At 42.2% G+C, this 19,974-nt stretch overlaps 1 protein-coding gene across 1 annotated transcript in view; it reads right to left on the bottom strand.

The window, feature by feature from the left end:
• Positions 1–5,024: 5,024 nt before the first annotated feature.
• The window catches only part of fgfrl1a (fibroblast growth factor receptor like 1a), a 73,422-nt gene continuing 58,472 nt past the window's right edge, over positions 5,025–19,974 (bottom strand). The window contains exons 4-8 of the mRNA XM_078289187.1: positions 15,732–15,812; positions 9,543–9,896; positions 6,253–6,425; positions 5,956–6,136; positions 5,025–5,587 (exon numbers count right to left, since the gene is read on the bottom strand). Coding sequence (XP_078145313.1) covers positions 5,163–5,587; positions 5,956–6,136; positions 6,253–6,425; positions 9,543–9,896; positions 15,732–15,812 — 1,214 coding nt within the window. The 3' untranslated portion in view covers positions 5,025–5,162. The remainder of the gene's footprint in view (positions 5,588–5,955; positions 6,137–6,252; positions 6,426–9,542; positions 9,897–15,731; positions 15,813–19,974) is intronic.

Raw genomic sequence — 19,974 nt, 5'->3', positions numbered from 1 at the left:
TCATTGTTCCTTTTCTCAAGCTCCTTTCTCTTCCCCTCCACCTCCTATATGCCCTCAACCCAATGCCCTCTCTCCTCCCTTACAATCATGTCTTTTTTCAAAAAGGTATTATGGGATGTATATATTAAAGTCCACATTTTGGTCAAAACACCTAGCTCTAGTAGTACATGAGGGGAGACTATATGGATATGGATATCTCAGACACCACTCATAGGACTTTGATGAAACTTTGGTAAATGATGCATCTCACCACTGTGTTACAGCATTTTCAAAATTACCCTGATTGGCCCTAGGGGGAGACTCCAATTACAGGTCAAAATTTGGTCCTGATTGGCCCAGAGGGAGACCGCATCATTCATGGGGGACGACATGTTTACTTTTGTCCCTGTTTTTCTTTACAACTCTTTAATTGATATCTATTAATCTTACTGGGTTTTATTTATTGATTTGTCTGCAATGCGCTTTGTTACTTTGCTCTGAAAAGTGCCAAAAGAGTTAAGAGTAAGTTCAATCATTAGCCAGTTCATGGAAGTTTTTACATTTTCCACCTACAGAAACTCAAACTGCATAAACAGAAAGTACAAGGAAAAAGACACAGTTTGATTGACAGGTGATCTCTGGGAAGTGCAGTGCAGAAACGCCACAGCAATGAGCGCTGAGCACCAAAGATGCCACCAAAATTTTTAAAAAATGAGGATTTAGTTTACACTCCTCTCTGCGGCGCCCCCGTCCTTTCATCAGTGTTTTCTTTCATCATCTTCCTCTCCTAAATGAGTCAGATAGGGAGACGCTGGGCCTTCACACCCTCCGTCTGCACGCAACGCTTGTCCATCTGTCGTCTCCCCGGACAGACACGCTGACGGATGAAGCGCCGGCTGCTGCTCTCACAACTGAAGAGCTACAACTATTTAGGGAAGGACGTTCACTTAAAGACGGTCCCTTGGTACTGCAGTATACTGGATATGGAATCCTTTTGTGTGTGTGTGTGTGTGTGTGTGTGTGCGTGTGAACAAAAAGAGTGTGAGAGAGATCTGGGGCAGAGAAAGAGAACATGTGATAGAGAGATAGATAGATACGTCAGTGTTACTCGCAGCATTACTTATGATGTTGATGTGATGTTGTACCTTGGGTTGTGTAGCCTCCTGGACATGATATAACCCCAAAATCGGCAATTCTCTGTTATCTGTTGCTCCGGTACAGGCGACTGGAGAATTGTTTTTCTCTCTCTCCATTCACTGCCATTGTGTGGCGAAACAGGTCTGAAAATCACACTTCTAGCACATAAACAAATGAGAACAAAGCAGATTCTGACAATATATAAAAAAAAACTAGTCATTCTTTAAGTGAATTCTTTAAGTGCAACACAGAAATTCTTCCGACCGGATTTCGGTGTTACACTTGTTGGTTTAATAACATAAAGAAAGTGATTCACTTAAAAAGAAACCTGCAGAATGACTAGTATTTTTTATATATTGTCAGAAACTGCTTTGTTCACTCACCTTCAGCCTAAACATATTTCTTATATTGAAAATAAGCTAATATTTCTTCATGAAACTATTACCTAATGGATCTTTAACAGCAAGGACAATATTACTCAGATTTACTGTCTTTTTTTAATGGCACCAATAAAATGATTAAAATGTTTCCATGAGACAGAAACTTTGCTTCAGCATGGGAGAAAATACATTTTCAACCTAAATGACAATAGACTGTACAAGATTGTCGATACAAAGATTATCGATAAAGTTTTGTATATTCCGGCAGCACATATAAATATCTTACATTGATACGTACGTGGTATTTGCTACATAGCTTACATTATGACTATAAGACAAAATGTCATCCGTTCATGCTATGACTCCTTTCCTTTTTGGATAATCATAACGCATATGTATCAATTACATATATAATGCCCAATTATATGAAAACAATCATGTCAAAAGAAAATAAATTAAAAACAACGCTTTGCCTTTTTCAAATCCAGAGACAATTCCTTAGGATTTACAATTCTTTGTGGGCCAATGTGTCACTAGAGGTACTGTATGGTCCAAAGCACCTCTCCCTAAATTACAGAGCATGTAACAATTAGTTTCATTTCAACACTAGGGTTATTTCATTCCATCGACATACTAGTGGTAAGTGCATGTATACACAGTCTGTCTCTCTATTTGGCAGTCCATTAGCTTTGACACATAAAACTTACATGGGCTAAGCACACGTAAAACAACTGAAAAAAATTCAATCTGAGGACATTTTTCACAGAGAAACACAGTATTGAATGAGACATGCTGTATTATTTTGTTTTTTGGCAAGCTTTCCACCCCTCCAACTTTAGAAGAAAATCTTTTAATGGTAGACTTAAGGATGCAGTTGTTGTTCAGGGTGACTTTGTTGGGAGATGTTTCAAAAGAGAAGAAGAGATGGTGAGAGGATCGGAAACAAACATTTCAAAGGGAAGGACACTAGAGCGATGGCTCAGGTATCGTCCATATTTAATGAAGAGCCAAGACATAGTGACACCCGATGTTTCAATTAAAGTTGTCGTCGTGTGTGTTATGTGGCATCGGGATCCCCTTTGGTACTGTACTGCAATCATTTACTTATGTTTCCTTTGCTGCATGGATTTGCTGTTATATAGTAGGTTTGTACATAAGAGGACAGGGTCAATCTGGTAGAAGGATGAATGAGAAGAAGACAATTTTGTCACAGCTTGTCAGTATTGGAGGTATGACATGCACAATGTGATCACTGAATTATGCCTCTGCAAGTGTTAATAAGTCTGTGTAAATCCATACAGGAGTTGCTGAGGTTATCTGTAGGCTGCATGCTACATAAACCTCCCAAAAATATATATACAATATATATACTATGAGCTTTTCCTTTTTGCAAACATCTCTGGACAGTGTCACCCCTCTTTTTTTCCAAGATTACATCACTGAGCGTACCTTTAAAAGAGTGCTGTAATTTGAAGCAGTCGAAGGCATATCAGAATTTCACTTTACACAGTTTTTTATATAGTGGTCAGATTCATAAGCAACACACAGGAACAACAAGATGGCCACCTGAGAATTCAAGAGCAAAAGAGGAAGAGAAAGTCGGCTGTAACTGGCTGTCCAATAAAAAGGTCTGTTGGGGACTGGTTTTCCATGAGGTCTGGGTCAATGCAACACACCTGCTGAAAGCACTGATGCTGGTGAGTGAAACAAAACATACAGATCCAAACATCCCAGACACATCCTTTAATGTACTGAGCAGTAATTGATTGGAATTGATTGCTGATGTGCAGCACTCAAAGCATTTTATATACTTATAGCTAATCAGTGGGTGTTGCCATGTTAACTAATCATCGATCTGAATGACTTTCTCCATGATATGGCTCTAAATTTTGATAATAACAACAATACTGATAGTAACTTCAGTTCAAATAAGCTGCATCACCATCATATTACTTTTCAGCATCTAGAACCTTTAAGTTCTTGATTGCATTTAGATTTTCGAGATTTCAGAACAGGTCCTAGGTGTGAAGGCAGCCCTTTTCCAAAACTTTCCTTCTTCACATGCAAACACAAGAGACAACAAATGTCTCCAGAGGTCCTTTGCCTTGTAACAAACTGTCTGTAGAGGAGAACAGAGCACATGCAATCCCTGTTCACTCACATCACTCACAAAGTGTCTCTGTCAGTCCACTCAAAGAGATCTACGGTCCGTTTGAGTCGATTGCCTCCAACTTGGAGAGAAGAGATTTGAGGGCTACGTCTTTTAGTTTCTTATGTTACCAAGTTTACGATGAAGTCTCTCCTTCCAGCCCACCAAATCTCATAACAGATTAACAAGAATCCGTTACATATCCAACGATCCGAGAAGCAATCCGTGAAATCTGGAAACAATTTTTACAAGGCACCATTTTACACCAAGGCATCGTTGACAATCCCTTTGCGTTGTTGGCTGAAGAGGTCGAACATCTGACATGAGGAGATTCGATATCCTTGATCCGTCCCACTCCCTCTCTTCCAAAGTCAGCGAGCATCAAACGACGGCGAAAAGGAGACGATATGAAACGGGAAATGCCACCATTCTCCGGGAAGTAGAAGACCTGTCAGTACATTCACTCATCGCAGAGTCGTAATAGACCTAACGATTACTTCTGCAACCGAGGAGCGAAAACAAAAGTCTTTTCTGGAGGAGCTCGCTGGGTCGTAACAGAACTGCTTTTCCATATCAGTCGCACTGTAGTCGCCGCCAAAAATAATCTACTAAAAGAGATCCAGGAAAACCAATGACGCTGTCTAAGTTCATAAGCTCAGTTTGACATGAAGTGTTTTTCATACAGTACCCAGATAGCAGCTGGACAGTTTTCAGAACGGCTGTCAAAAGCAAAAAACAGAAGCCCTCTGGTCTTTGCCAATGGTGTGGATACAGTCTTGATGTGTGGTTCATGTGGCTCAGTTGGGCTGACGCCTGAGATATACTCTGAATATAAGCTATTACAGTACATACACGCTATATTGTTCTTTATAGGTCGCTCTGGATGAAGTAGCCTGCTAAACGTTAATGCCATAATCATATCCCATTATATACATGAATATATTCGGATCCTTGTAAGGTAAGTGTGCCGTATTTGTTTTACTGCTGAGGAGGTTGTAGTTGTGTCCAAGGTACTTAAAACAGCAGACGGAGATAAATCTCACTGAGCATGCTCGGGGGTTACATGGGAGCCAAAGCTGTCAGGTTACTTTGAAGACGTCGGGTTCGCTGGCGCTTCAAACACAAGGCTTCAAGGGAAATGGGGTGAGATTTACGGATCTACGCAAGAGATCGCACATAATAAAAAAAAAATCCCAAAAAGGCTTGAATAAAACATCTTTGGGGATTTTTTTTTTCTGATGGATTTCAACAGATTGGCTGAAAATAATGTTCTTGGTGATGCACTTGTGTCTTCTCTTTCTTTACATTCTTCATTGTTTGGATCCTGAATGAGTCGATGTCAATACAGTAACTCCACATGGGCTTTTGCATGTGGCTTCCCATGCTCCATGCTCCGTATGTCAACAAGCAGCGTGGACTATTGCGACTGAGTCTGTGCACAGTAACATGCTGATATGTAGCAGAAAGTTTTTCAGAGAGATATTGAATGTGAAAACACCGTACAGCTAGCCTTGATGCTAACACTGGTAGTGAATGTGCTGGTGCTGGTGCACTTTCCCGTCCACGTGCGAGTGCGTGTGCGTGTGTATGTCCGTGTAGATCTTCGGGTAGACCTTGGGAGCCAATCCCGCGCCACCCTGAGCCAGGAGCAGCTGCTGCTGGTGGGCGACGTAGTCCTCGTAAGAAAGACAATCTTTATCGCCGCCGGTCGGTTGAGGAGGAAGCGGCGGGCAGGCTCGGTCGCGATTGGCCGCCGGCGGACGCTGGGAGGCGGGCAGAGCGGAGGAGGAAGAGGAGGTGGAGCAGGTGCGTTTTGATTGGCAGAACCAGAGGAGGGCGGTGCCTAAGATGAAGGCCACGCCCGCTGGGATGCCGATGATGACGGGCCAGGGGAGGCTGGGGGCTGTCGCCGTGGGAACAGGGTTGATGTGGGGCTTCAGGTCTGGGGGGTGGGAAAGAGATGAGAAATTGAAAGAAATTAGAGGAAAAAACAATCAAAAGTAAGAGAAAATCAGCCAAAAGTCCACTGGACCTCAATGATGGCAGCAGCTTTGGTTGTTAGGAGATCAGTTACGTAACTGCAAAGCCTCTATTCACACCCACAGAATAGCCATATATCTCGAATAGCCATATGCACACCATAGTATTGGTACCCAGAGAGATATATAAAAGTAATCATATACACTGCCTCTCTGTCTTTCTCTCTCTATGTATGTTTATATCTCTGTTTCCCTTTTATAGTTCTGGTGCCCAGAGAGAAATAGAAAAAACTTCTCTGTTCTGTCTCTCTGTCTCCTTTCATTCTCCCACCTGGCAGCACGGTGAGATAGGCGCTCCTGAAGCTGTAGCCCATAGTATTGGCTCCCAGACAGATGTACATGCCGGCGTCCTCCTCCTTGGCTCTGGTTATCAGCAGCTTGTTGAGGTACGACCCGTCGGGACGCGACCACACCTCCCCCGTGGGCAGGACCACGAACCGGTGGTCCCCGACCTTCAATCAGATCACGACAGGAAAAATTTTATTTCAAGGAAACTGCGAAAGTTTTGTCAGATAAATTGTGAAAATGATAATGATGAAGACTCATGTGTTTATGTGCATGTGCGTACCTCGATGGTGGAGTTGTATTTGTTCTCGTCACCCGTCTCGACCCTTTTAAGCCACTGGATGACCGGCTTGACGTCACTGCGGACTTTGCACTGGAAGGACGTGGTTCCCCCATAATCCACCGTGGTATTGACTGGGTGGGTGCCAGTCAGAATGGGTTTGGAGTTGGTACGCTCTGCAGATGCGGAGAAGAGGAAGACAGAAAGAGAGAGAGAGAGAGAGACAGACACACAGACAGAAAAAGAGACAGTATATTTAATTAAGTCCACTTTCAATTCAGTGTGTGAAACAGAAGAAATGGTTTGCATTTTCAAAACTTCTTTATAAACCTGTTTGTTGTATTTTGTAAACCTGTCAGATTGAATTTTCATCTGAGTCAGTTTGTGTAATATGAATAATCCTCTTACCAATATTTTGCAACAGACTGCTTGGTAGTCAGCGCAATAACAAATCTTGACCTGGCTTCACATTACAGTAAGTTATGTGCACAGAAAGCATTTTCTCATTATATCCGCTGCAAAAATCGATGACAACAGCTATACCAAAGTCTTGTAACTAAATTCTGCGGTCAGCAACTATAAGCTCCAATTCCAAAAAGAAAGCATAAGCACAGCGAGGAGACAGTGTGTGCTCTATAAGTATATTCTCATTCTGCCCTCTGTAGAAAATCACTTTTCAATTTATTTGAACTGAATGCAAGAAGGAAGCAGAAGCACTGAGAGAATGCAATATGGTTTGAAAGCATTATTCGCACAGTATCGGCCGTATTCAGCGCCACATCCTCCCTCTCTGCTGAAGAAACACAATCAGAGCCCGTATCTCTAAAGTCAGCCTTTTCTTTTTCAGTTTATACAGCAGAATAAACACACCTGCCTGAGAAATTCAATAGCGTCTTTTTTTTAGTACCTTTCATCGCAATCTCACGCAAGTCTAACTCGCACAGAGAAAAATACGAATCCGTTTTTTAACCTTTTTGACAATCAGCTGTTTCAACCCTTTCATCTCGGTCTTGTTTCTGAAGCCGTAAGAACATGAGAAGTGAACAAGCCTCCTCAGTCTGTGTTATGTTATAGGGGGCATTCATGTAGTCGGCGAGGACCGCAGCTTCCACGGTTTTCCCTGAGCTTTTGGGGAGATTTTAGTGGTGAAGCTGCTGGCTGGGTTTTGGATGAAGGTTTAAGACTCTCTAAGAGTACTTTAGCATCTCTGTGGGCAAGAGCAGTGCTACGTTTCCTCCATCTGGCACTGCTGGCTTCTTCTTCTGTGTTGATTTCAATGGAAAAGACTGTGGCACTGCTGAGTGTTACAGACGGTGCTTAGCATGTTTTCAGCACTCAGAGCGCAGCGTGCTATAAGTTTGAAAATTTCGACTTTAAACGTGTTTTCAATAGTCGCCGAGCAACAAGAGCCAGAACCAGCACGTCCCAAAATCATCTGTTAAACATTGCTACCTAAAATGACATGCAGAGTGAACACACAACCCGGCTATTGGAATCTCTGGAGTTCAATTTTTCATTTAGGTGGTCAGAAAACACTCAAGTGGGTTGGCTAACATGCAGGATAATATGAATTTAATGTGTTTCTTCTCAAGATGATTCTCCTCCTAGGCTCAAACTGATAGACGCTCACACTACCAGTCAAGCAAATGCAAAGCCATGCATGACTATCAGACAAATTATGGTATGTAAGAGTAGGTGCCTTGTTTACCTATTTTAGGTGTGGGGTAAACAGAGGAAAATGGAAAGCAATAAATCATTTTTCAGTGAGTTTAACAGACTTCTTCGGTTCCACTAGACAGAGTTGTACTGCTGTTCTTTCTCGGACTCCATTCCTCTTTTTTTCTAGTCTTCTTTCTAACAGCTGGAAATGACTGACAGCTGAGTGAATCTCTACCGATAGAGAAAATGTCACATTTGACATGAGCGAGCAGCGGTTTGATTTACTTCCTTTCCGTGTGTGTGTGTGTGTGTGTGTGTGTGTGTGTGTGTGTGTGTGCACGTGGAAACATGTGTCTTTGAGGAAAGGCTACAGCTGTAGTTTAATGTACAACAGATGTGCCGAGTAAAGAGAGAGGAGCCAGTCTGAGGCGCTCAGCACAACTATCACACTCAGCAGCACACAGTTCAACACACACACACACACACACACACACCAACTCAACACCAGCCAGCTCAATATTAAATCAACCAATCTCAAAACAGCTTTTGTTGCTTTCTAATGCAACCTAATACATCAAAACACACTCACAACTCATCGCAGCACACATTCTGCTCTCAACAGTAAAACTAAACCTTTTTTAGACCTAAACCGCAACGAGCTCATCTTCCAAACTCAAATAGCTCCACATTCTTCCCTCGCTTCACTGACGTTTATTGACGAGACCAGAGGTGATCAATAAATGCCGCTGAAGTGGAAGAAGACCATGCAGCTTTTTAAAACCTCTACTCTTCGCACGACTCATTAGCTAGTGCCTTGGTGAATGTGGGCTCTGTACCTCTAATTTGCAACTTCCAAAGCATATTTATTTACTCAATACAATACCTGGAAGGACTAAATGAAAATTGCAACATCAAATTTCCACATACATCCACATTTTTACACAGAGATTTTTAGGATGTTACATCTCAACTCAAAAGTAATCCAACGACTCACACAGGCCTTCCATTGGAATGAGACGTTTAATATGTAAAAATAATGTGATAATTTATTGATCTTCTGTTGGCTTGCCTTCCTCCAGAGAGGTCAAAGGTCAGAGGTCAGGCTCAGCTACAGAACAGCAAACCCTGCAGCTGGTAGGGATTCTGCTCGGCCATCCTGCTACCCACAATGCAACCCTGCCGCTTACACACACCAGCCTAGGGGATCCTAGGGCAGCCAATAGGGATGGGATGATATGCTTATCTCACGATACGATTCGATACGTGATACGGGGTTTACGATTTGATAAAACCACGATACGATGTAATAAATAAAAGCTCAATGACAGTATGACTGAGCAGAATTATGTTTATTTCTGAGCCACAGATCTTTCTATTATTGGCTTGCTAGAATGTAAATAACAATTAAAAAATGTCATTACAAAGTGCAAATAATATAATTTGGATGGAGAGCTTGTGAAATTGTGATGGTCAAGCATCTCATTTGTGTTTACTACAGCAATATAATAATAACAATAATATCGCAATTCATTTTTCTACCTCACGATACGCATTGTCACTTTTTTGCATTGCGATATATTGATCATCCCATCCCTAACTATAAATAGATACAAATTAATTAGAGTGCAACTCACGTATGACTTCCACTTTGTAGGTGGCGTTGATCTCTCCCGCTCTGTTGGAGACGTGGCAGGTGTACTTCCCGCTGTGCTCCGGCGTCAGGTTCTTCAGACTCAGAGTCCACTTCTTCTTCCTCCCTTCCCCTCCTCCTCCTCCTCCTCCTCCTCCTCCTGCTCCAACTCTCTCCCCTCCTCCTCCTCCTCCTCCTGCTCCTCCCTCCTCCCCGACTAGCGGGCGGCTGTCCTTCAGCCAGACGATGTCGGGGCGAGGGTTCCCGCTCGCCGTGCACTTCAGCCGCACCGAGCTGCCCACCGGCCGAGCGATGACGCGCTTCCTCATCTTCGCCGGCTGGGTGAACCGTGGGCGGACTGCGAGTGGAGAGAGGGTGAAAAGAAGAGAGGGGGGAAAAGAAGAGAAAAAGTTATTGATATTGGAAAGAAACTGGGACACGAAGGCCCTGATTCTTGCTCTCGTTACTATTGTTTGCTTGTAGAAAAGTGTTTAGTTGAAATGAAGAAATGAAGAAATGAAGAAGAAATTAAGTTTATTCTACTGTTGCATTCATTATAAATCACTCTGGATAAGAATGTCAGCTAAAAGCCTAACATGTAAATGTAAAGTAAAGAGATAAATCATTTGTGAGAAGTTCACATGTACACACACACACACACACACACACACACACACACTCTTAACCAGCTGGGTGAAACACAGCCGCACGGCAGATGGGAAGAAAGGAAGGGTGGAAGTGGAAGGTCGGGGGGAAAAAAAAGAATGAAAGAAGTTATTAGGAGAGATAAATGGTTTACAGAACGGTTTTATATTTACAAGCAGTGTTCTGTTCTTCAGACCAGAATGAAATGAAAAGATTGTAGAATTCATCAGAGATTCTTATGTGGCACTTTTATTAGACGTGAGGAGCGATCACAGCCATGTTATCTGAAAAGGTTGTGACACTGAGGGAGGGTTTAGAAATGTTTCAAGCCTCCACTGTTTTAGTTTTACCTTCCAGGAGAGTAACTTTTGTTCCTATTATTTTATTTTTTTTGTTCGTTTTAAACTATTGTATTTTTATTGGCATCCTTTTGTTCATATCCTGTAACCAACCTATCATACACCTCCATGCTTTGTTGCTGCAATGACCCAATCATCTTTTGGAGAACAATAAAGTTCATCTTATCTTATTTCATCTTCTCTTTTAAGTAATATTAGTCAAAACGCAAACTTACTGTTTGGAATTATTAGCTTGGTCAATGATATTTTAATGACGTAAACCTTTTAGATGGATGTAGCAGTTCTACAGTCCACACAGCTCTGGACTACATGACTACTATAGATGCACAGCAAAAAATATCCACCTTAACAAGTCATTTTTATCTAGTATTGAATCTTAAAATCTTGTTTTTCTTAAAACAAGCGAAACATCTGCCAATTGGGTGAGATTATTTCACTTCCAATTAGTGCTGGACGATAATTCAATATTATCGTCTTTCAGTGGAATCATATCGTGATGATATGAAGATATTTTAATATCGTGACATACATTTCTGCTGTCTGAATTGATGATGACAAGCAAATTTTACTTAAAAACTCTCATAAAATGAGGTATGGTAGGAATATTATTTGAAAATGTTTGAAAAAGTTTTGTTTGACATCACACCTAACATTACCATTCGGTTCAATGAGATGAACATTAATTTGATTATTTAACGTGATTTTGCATACATGAACCATATCGCGATATATATTGATATCGAGAAAAATCCTTATGATTATCATGATATTGATTTCAACCATATCGTCCAGCCCTACTTCCAATGCAAATCATGTATGCCAATGCAAAAATAACGTTTCAATAATTTTCTTGAAAGTCTTGAAAAGTCTTCTTGAGTCTAATTTTCTTGATAATACTGAGGAGATCTGCCTTAACTTTTCCTTGTTATGAGATACTAACACTTGATTCCTGAAAATTCCTGAAACAGGTGAAACTGCTTTGGGATCAAGCGGACTCACTCCACCGGCAGAACTTTGTTTACTTATTTCAAGATGGAGATGGACATTTTGGAGATTGTTTTGCAGTGTGAAGAGCGGCGGACAGGCTGAGATCATCACCTGAGGCCGTGCCAGGAATCCCATGTTGTGCTGTAACAACATATGGCAGCGTGCCTTTTGGTATATACAATGTAATTTGCTGTAATAAACCTAATTGTTTTGTTTGAGAAATATTTTTGAGTCACTTCCTCCCCCCCCCCCCCCCCCCCCAGATGCAAACACACGAACATACACACACACACACACACATGCACACACACCAGGTTTCTAATTTTCCACTGATCAAGCACCTCTCCCTCCAGGTTTGTAAGCATTCCCTGCTCTTAAAAAACACGCCACACATTCGGCATCAACACACACATCCATTTATACACAGAGATTCCTCCGTACAAACCATAAAATAGCCAGACAACTATTTATCTCCTTAAACATTCATTCATAGATTCATATCCCTCCAAACAATTCATAAAAAGCCAGACAGTAACTTAACATTTCCCCGTACATCCATTCATACACAGATCCTTCCTTACAAAGCATAAAATGGCCAAACAATTGTTTAACTTAACCCCATACATCTATTCAAACACACATATCCCTCCATAGAATCGAAAAAAAAAAGCCAAACAATTATGTGACCTAACCCCCTGCAGCCATTCATAGATCCATATTCCTCTATACAAATAAATAAAATGGCTAGACAGTTATTTAACCTAACCTAGCCCCATGCATCCATTCATATCCTGCACATCCCTCCTTGCAAAGCACAAAGTGGCCACACAATTATTTAACCTAACCCCCATACATCCATTCACACACACATATCCCTCCTTACAAAGCATAACAATCAGCAAGCAGTGAAAACAGATCAAAGAGACAAAACAGATCCCGGTCGGTGGGGAGGGAGGAGAGAAAATCGTTCACAGGAGCGCTTGATTTTACAGCCCCCATGTTCTCGCCGCAGCAGATAGCCATCAAGCGGGGCGATAAATCACGCCGAAACTACTACAGTTCCGCCTCTTTCTTCGGACACAGTTATTATTCTAGCTCCGGGTAAACAAACAGGGGGAGAGTTATGTGACGGCTTTGCGCGCTCAGATCCGGAGGTATTTCGTCTATGGCAGCATTACTCAGCGGAATATAACTCCCTGCCGACCGACCCGAAGCTGGGCAGGATGACAAAACAAACAGACCCGAAAGGCTTTTAAGTCTCGCTGCTGGGCCCCGGGTCTGAAAAAAGGCTACTGGACTACAGCTGAACTGTGACCAGACAAAGTCAATAGAGCTGAGAGAGAGGGAGGAAAATAGAGTGAGAGAGAAGGAGAGAGAGAGAAGTTTAGATAGTGATCTTTTATTTTGATGCTTTGGCATTGATTTAATTTGATGATGACCTGAAAGGGATTGCAGGGGATTGGAGTGAATTCAACTGAAATTATTTGAATTAGATAAAGACTGGTTACAAAAAAAACAGCGAGAGGGAGAGAGCAAGAGCAAAGTGCAACTGAACTGAACCGAACCACACATTGAACTTCCTTTTTGTATCTTATTGTAGAATCACTTTTTTGCTTATACTGGTGTTGAATAGTGACTTTGATCTTTGCATTATCTTTTAATACGCAAGGTTCTTTTTTTCTGCATCTATCCTCGCCACTTAATTCATTTTAAATAGGACAGCTGTCCATGTTGTTACTTTTGTACCCTGACAAAGACTCGGTCCATCGTCCATGTTGTAATAAAGAATTTCTACCTTAAAAATCAGAGTGCCTCAGACACCGGCTTGACCGCCTACCAGAAGGACTTCTCAGTAGCTGGACAGTCTTAGTGTTTTTTAGCCAAATTTAACTGAACTGAATGGACAAAGGGGAGACTGGGAAAAAGGAGAGTAGAAAGACTGCAATTGAACCGAAATGAATGGAACTAAACTGAACTGATTCAAACTGATCTGAACTGAGCCAAGCCAAACTGAATTGGACTGAACTGAATAAAAGGGAGCGTGGGGAAAAGAGACGGGAACAGAGAGAGCAAAGTGCCGTTAAACTGAAATGAATGGAACTGAGCCGAGCTGATTTAAATTGAACTGAACCAAACCAAACCGAAATGAAATGAAATGAATTGGATAAAGAGGAGAATGAGTAATAGTGATGGAAAGAGAGAGGGAGGGAAGTGCATGTTTAGGTTGGTACATACAGCAGGTCGGCCGCTAGAGAGAGACGTATAAATAAAACTGGAGTGACGGCACAGACGGAAAGTGAGACCAGGGAGGAAGAGAGGGAGTCGTAACGGTGAAAGAAGAAAAAGGGAACAAAAAAGAAAGAAAGAGAGCGCACATGAAGCCGGTGAGAGAAATAAAAACAGAGAGAGGAGGAGGAGAGAGTGCAGGCTGACAAAAAAAAAAAAAAAAAAAACGAGAGAGAGAGAGGTGAGAAAGCGGTGAAAGAGAGCGGGAAGAGGAGAGAAGGTGAGAGCCAGAGAGGGCGAGAGGGCAGGCTTGTTCTGGGTCTCGGAGGGGCCACTTCAACGCCACACTTCACAGTGTAAAAATACTGCTGACCCTCCGACTGACCGCCTTTGATCACAGGCAGAGAGAGAGAGAGAGAGAGAGAGAGAGAGAGGGAGAGAGAGAGAGAGAGAGAGAGAGAGAGAGAGAGAGAGAGAGAGGGAGAGAGAGAGAGAGACTTGTTTTCTTGTTCTTCTATCCTTGTGAGATCCAGTTTGAGTTTTAGACCCTCAGTGAGGACATTTTTTCAAGGTGAGGTAATTTGGGCCGATCCTCACTTCTTTAAGGGGCTACTTTAGCGTTAGGACAAGTTTAGGGTTAAAATTAGAGTAGAATTAAGTTTAGGTTAGGCTGAGGGGTAAAGTTGAAGTTAGTTAAAGATTAGGACTTGGTTTTAGGGTTAAGATTAGACTAGAATTAAGTTTAGGTTAGGCTGAGGGGTAAAGTTGAAGTTAGTTAAGGATTAGGACTTGGTTTTAGGGTTAAGATTAGAGTAGAATTAAGTTCAGGTTAGGCTGAGGGGTAAAGTTGAAGTTAGTTAAGGATTAGGACTTGGTTTTAGGGTTAAGATTAGAGTAGAATTAAGTTCAGGTTAGGGTAAAGTTTACGGTTAAAGTTAGTTTAAGGGGGTAAGGGTCAAATTTAGAATTAGGATTATATATAGAGGAGGGTATGGGTTAAAGGTAAAGTTAGTTTAGGATTAGGATTTGGGTTTAGGGTCAAAATTAGAATTACGATTCGATCTAGGTTAGGATAAAGGTGAGGTTTAAGGTTAGAGAGGTAGAGGTTCAGGATCACGTTTATCATTATGGATTAAGGAATGAATGTAGTCAATGAAAGGTCCAGTAACACTTTACTTTACAATGGCCTTTTTCCAGTGTATTAACATGGATTCATTAAAACAGTGTTGTTACACCGTTGTAAGGACATTATACATTAGGGAAGGACCTACACAGTAATATTGTGTACTTATACTTTTCCATAGGTTAATACGCTGGAATAAGGCCATTGTAAAGTATTACCGAAGGTCTTCATAAGAATAGAGGCACAAGGATGTGTGTGCATGTGTGTGTGTGTGTGTGTGTGTGTGTGAGGCAAGCATAGCCAGAAAAGGAATGACAGAGTGTAGGTTTGTGTGTGAGAGACAGACAGATAAAGAGGAACAGGGAAAGAATTTGTGTGTGAAAGAACAAAGAGAGAGTGAAGCGAGAGAGAATGAGTGTATTGACGTACTGTATATGTGTGAGTGTGTATCAAAGAGAGAGAGAGAGAGCGGGAGAGTGATAACAGCGAGCAAAGAAAGTGGGGTTAGGTTACATGACAGGGGGTCCAGGGAGACTTGGGAGGGAGGGAAGGAAGGAATGTGTCCCTCCAAATCACACCTCACACAAATAGACCGCTCTCCACTCTGTCAGAGCCAATTATCTAAGCAAACAACCACCCTGATGTGTGTGTGGTGTGTGTGTGTGTGTGTGTGTGTGTAGGGTGATGGGGTGGTATGTGTGTGTGCACACTGACAGAGAATGTGCGAGGCGTTTGTTGTCCGATCTGCTACTGTTCTTTTTAAAACTGTACACAATATCTAGGCTTCTTTCTCGTTTTCGCAGGATAATAGGATAAGGTTAGTAATGAGATCAAAGAAATTAGGAGTCGTTACCCAGTTTCCCAGCAAGCTCTGGGGCGTGTTCAGAATCTCCGTGGGTCGTTCCTGCTCCATCTCTCCCCGAACTGGAGTCATCTGGTGAGAGAGAGAGAGAGAGAGAGAGATAATAAGAAGCTTCGTTAGTGAATGGACAACCACTGAAGGTATGATCATGAGTGATAAACTGATCTGAATAGTCCTGATGCAGTAAACTCCACCCATCTGGCACTCCAAGTATGTTAAAACAAACGCAAAGATGAATTTGCAAAGCCTTCTTCACACAGGCTGGAAGAAATATTAATTTTCACCTTCTTTCTCTTGACATCTACCTGACATGACTAAATTGTCTGGATGATGCCCTGACTGCCCCACCCATCTGGCCCTCCATTTAGGTTAAACCAAACATCAATCATATGCAAATACAATTTGAGGCAGGTTAATGTTCTACACATACACACCAATAGACTGAGCTGCATGAGTGATTGAGCTCCAACCTTAAATGTGCATTAAGATTTTTTTTTCCCCATAGCACAACGACCCAACAAAATTTGCACGTCACTGAGACTTCTGGCTTTCAAAAACTCACTTTCTACTCGGCCCACAGTTCACATTTTCAACGTCTCAGCGATGGAGAACGGTGCTATGAGTAAGCGAAAGTGAGCAAGGTCTGAAAGCCAAGAAAGCAAATGACAAAGCAGTATTATTGTGATATTATTTGTGATATATTACCTCTTCACTAGACATTTCTGTATTGGATCTCTGCTCTAATTAGCTAGCTTACTCAATCCATTACAGGCTGTGCCAGAGATCTTGTTGATGTTGTTGGAATTCCCTGGTCACTGATAGAGGATAATAAAAGCCATAAATTACTTAATGCCCCTGTAATAACATTACATTCATTTTAGCTTTCTGTGCAGCGGTAGCCATGGCATGGGTCACCCATCATCTTTTAAGTCTGATGAAGAGCCACTGTGCTCGAAACGTCACTTCTCTGGTTTATTAAAAGAACTGAGGGGAGCCTTGCTGTGTGCGGACTGGTCTTCAACAGTCTATTAATGGGTCCCACATCATGCCTCTATCCTAATTCCCTCTATGCCAGATAGAACTGCATGGGGATATTGTAACACAAAACTCAAGTCTTTCAAAAACATGATCAGGATCTGAAAAGAGAACAAAAGTAGAATTTTCCCAACAGTTCCTCTCAACGCAATAGTGCAGGAAAAAAATCACTACTGTATAAAGGTCACACAGGAGAAAGTGCAACTTCTTCACCGAATAAATCCATCATAAATCTATCTATATCATACTCTATCATAATGGCTTTTCCTCTCACGCTGGCGTATCCGTTTCCCTCTCTCAGCATGTCCTCTCACATTGATTATGACGACCATCAAAAAGATACAAACATCTGTCTGGAGCTTCACGCTAAGAACCGCTTCAAGATGGAACCAATGTATCTGAGGGGCCCTTTAACGGGGGAGGGATGATATAGACGGTATACTATCAGGTCTGTCAAAACACATGGCAGAGAGGGGGGTAGGGGGGTAGGGGGGTGGGGGGTGGGGGGCTTGGCCTGAACTTGAAACCTCAACCAGAACCTGATGCTAGTTATGGAAGGAAAGAAAAGGAACCGAACAGCCTTGGACCACCTGCGAGCGCTACGTGTGTGTGCGTGTGCGGTTGTGTATACGTAAATGAATATGTTTATGCGTGCGTGTGCGTACGTATATATGGATGTGTGTGTGTGTGTGTGTGTAATTTAGAAGACCACCTGCAAGCTCTGTGTGTTTAATTCCGCGCCAAACGTCTTTAAAGCGTCACTATTTGGACGATGGAATAAAAGACACATTTGAAATGCAAAATACGAGGCTCAACCTGCATCCTGGGGGCCGGTATTAATAGCGTGCGAGCTGGCCGTGTGGTGCAGGCCCTGTGTGTGTGTGTGTATGTGTGTGTATGTGTGTATCTTTGTGTGTGTGTGTGTGTGTGATATGAATTCCTGTGTGGGTTTATCAGCGTATGTGTGGGTGCGTGCGTTCTGGGGTTATTTAACTAAGTGGTAACTTGAGGTGCTGGTATTCCCGTTGCACCTCACTCCTCCTTCCCGCCCTCCCTCCATCCCTCCCTCCCTCCCTCCCTCCTGCCACATGCGCGGCGTGTTCTGAGAAAGGGCGGCGCGTTTGAAGCCGGGCGGCGCTGGGGTTTGATCTGAAAGGAGAACATGGTTTAGTACTCCAACAGCTATCCAAACCTCCCCCAGGCCCAGAGCAAGCCAACAACCTTACTTGCCCGGCCTCCTACCTGACTCCCACTCACAGAGGGGGGTGACGACTCTTCCCCTGTACGTACAGTGCAGCCATACATCTGAGTCAGTGTCACTTTATTCCCCAAACACAAATAAATACACAGGAACTTGTCCTAGTGGTACTGATGCAGAGACATATCAGCAACCTACATACAACAAAAGGCCAGTGCAAAACATCCAGCGTGATAAAGAACAGACTATACATACTTTATAGTTCAGTGACAGAGATACATGTCAGTCTGCAGATGTATGTTCAACATCTAGTCTCTATGTTGTTTCAGGTAGCATGGTGTAACGAAAGGTGTCAGCTATAGAGGAAGATTGGTGTAGTGTACCATGAGGTGGATTTGAAGAGAATAAGATGCATGAAATAAATCATGAGCAGATAAAGAGAAAGTGTTGTAATGTGCAAAGTCTGCAGAGGCAGCCATCACCGAACTCTTACTGTTTACTCTATACACTGTATGAAGCAGAGAGGTACTGCTGCACTATTGCTCTGACAATTTTGGAAAATTCAAGCTGTGTTCTCTTTTAATGATCTAGCAACCAGCTGATTACAGGCTAAGTGTGCTAAATCAAGTTCCAATAGTATTCATAAATGTGCCAGAAAAGTTAGACAATCAGAAAGTCAAGTTAGGCTACTTTTCGACTGATAACTTGCCTGTCACTAATGAAATTGTCCTAAAATTATCCCAAACAGTATAAAACAGACACTGACAATTATGCAAATACTGTTTGACCCATATCTGAAGTGCATGATGGGGGATTTCTACACTCACATGAACAATAAGACCTGGCTGGTCTCTGTTTGGCTCAGCAGTGGATACCAGGTTACTGATGTCTATGCAGACTATATGACCCACTATAAATACATTCTCACCCCTGCAGACCAGAGATGTTTCATAGCTGACCACCTGACCGCTCCATTATCACTTCATCCACGTCTTTAAGAGGACGCTTTCATCCCAAGACATTCAGAGAGCAGAGAGAGCAAACTGAATGTGTGTGGTCCCGGTGGGAATAAAACCCCAAACCTATTAACACCATACTTCGGTCCACAACTTAGCCACCCAAGACTCCTGTGCAAGGTACTGCCACAGATAAGGCTCTGTACTGTACGGTTATTTCAAGGTCACGAGTTCAAATCCCTGGTTGTCGTATATTAGGACCTGAGTGCTCCTATTGCGCCCTCCAGTAAGAATCTGAGTCTTAGAAGTGGTTTAACACCATACTGAACCACACAAGGCTGCCTCAATCCCAGCTGTGCCCTATATAACACTCTGTGCTTGACAATTAACTTAAGTTAACAAGTTCCAATCCTCAGACTGGCATATACTCAGCCCGAGTACTGATGTTGTGCCAATAAGCAAGAACCTGAATCTTAAAAGTATTTATTACACTGCTTTGTGGAATACTCAACTCTGATTGGTCAGTGAGTGCCCTCTGGGGTCTGTTATTTCTTAGTAAAAGTCTGCTGTTTCACATATAATCGTATCACACCGCAAACAAGTCCAGTCGATTTTGTCAAATTAACTAGCAACACCTTGTACTAAAAAGACGTTACTCCTTTGTTACTGCAGACGAACACTTGGCTAGCCGAGGTTAGAAACATGGAGGATTTTTCCAATATTACCTTTAATTTATTTGGAGAGCATGAATTGATTGATGCATTGATTCCTCAAAAATCAAATTATCGTTTTGTAGCCATAACTCTGAAACTAAAGGAGATTGAGACTTACTTCTAACTCCTTAGGGTATGTTAGCAGTGTCAAGAAATCAATTTAACTTAATATTTAAGTGATTGGAACGATGTCTTTGGGTGTAACAGCAAGTTGTTCAGTATTGGCTGGAGGTTTGCGCTGTCCGAGTGCCTTCTAGTTAAAACTGAGACACAAAAAAATAGTGAAATCCGTCATTATGTGTGTGATGCGATTTTAAAAGTCTTCTAGTGAG

The sequence above is a fragment of the Centroberyx gerrardi genome, chromosome 16, assembly GCF_048128805.1.
Source record: "Centroberyx gerrardi isolate f3 chromosome 16, fCenGer3.hap1.cur.20231027, whole genome shotgun sequence".
NCBI lineage: Eukaryota > Metazoa > Chordata > Actinopteri > Beryciformes > Berycidae > Centroberyx > Centroberyx gerrardi.
Note: the sequence above shows the minus strand (reverse complement) of the source record. Positions and strands in the feature narration are given on the sequence as shown.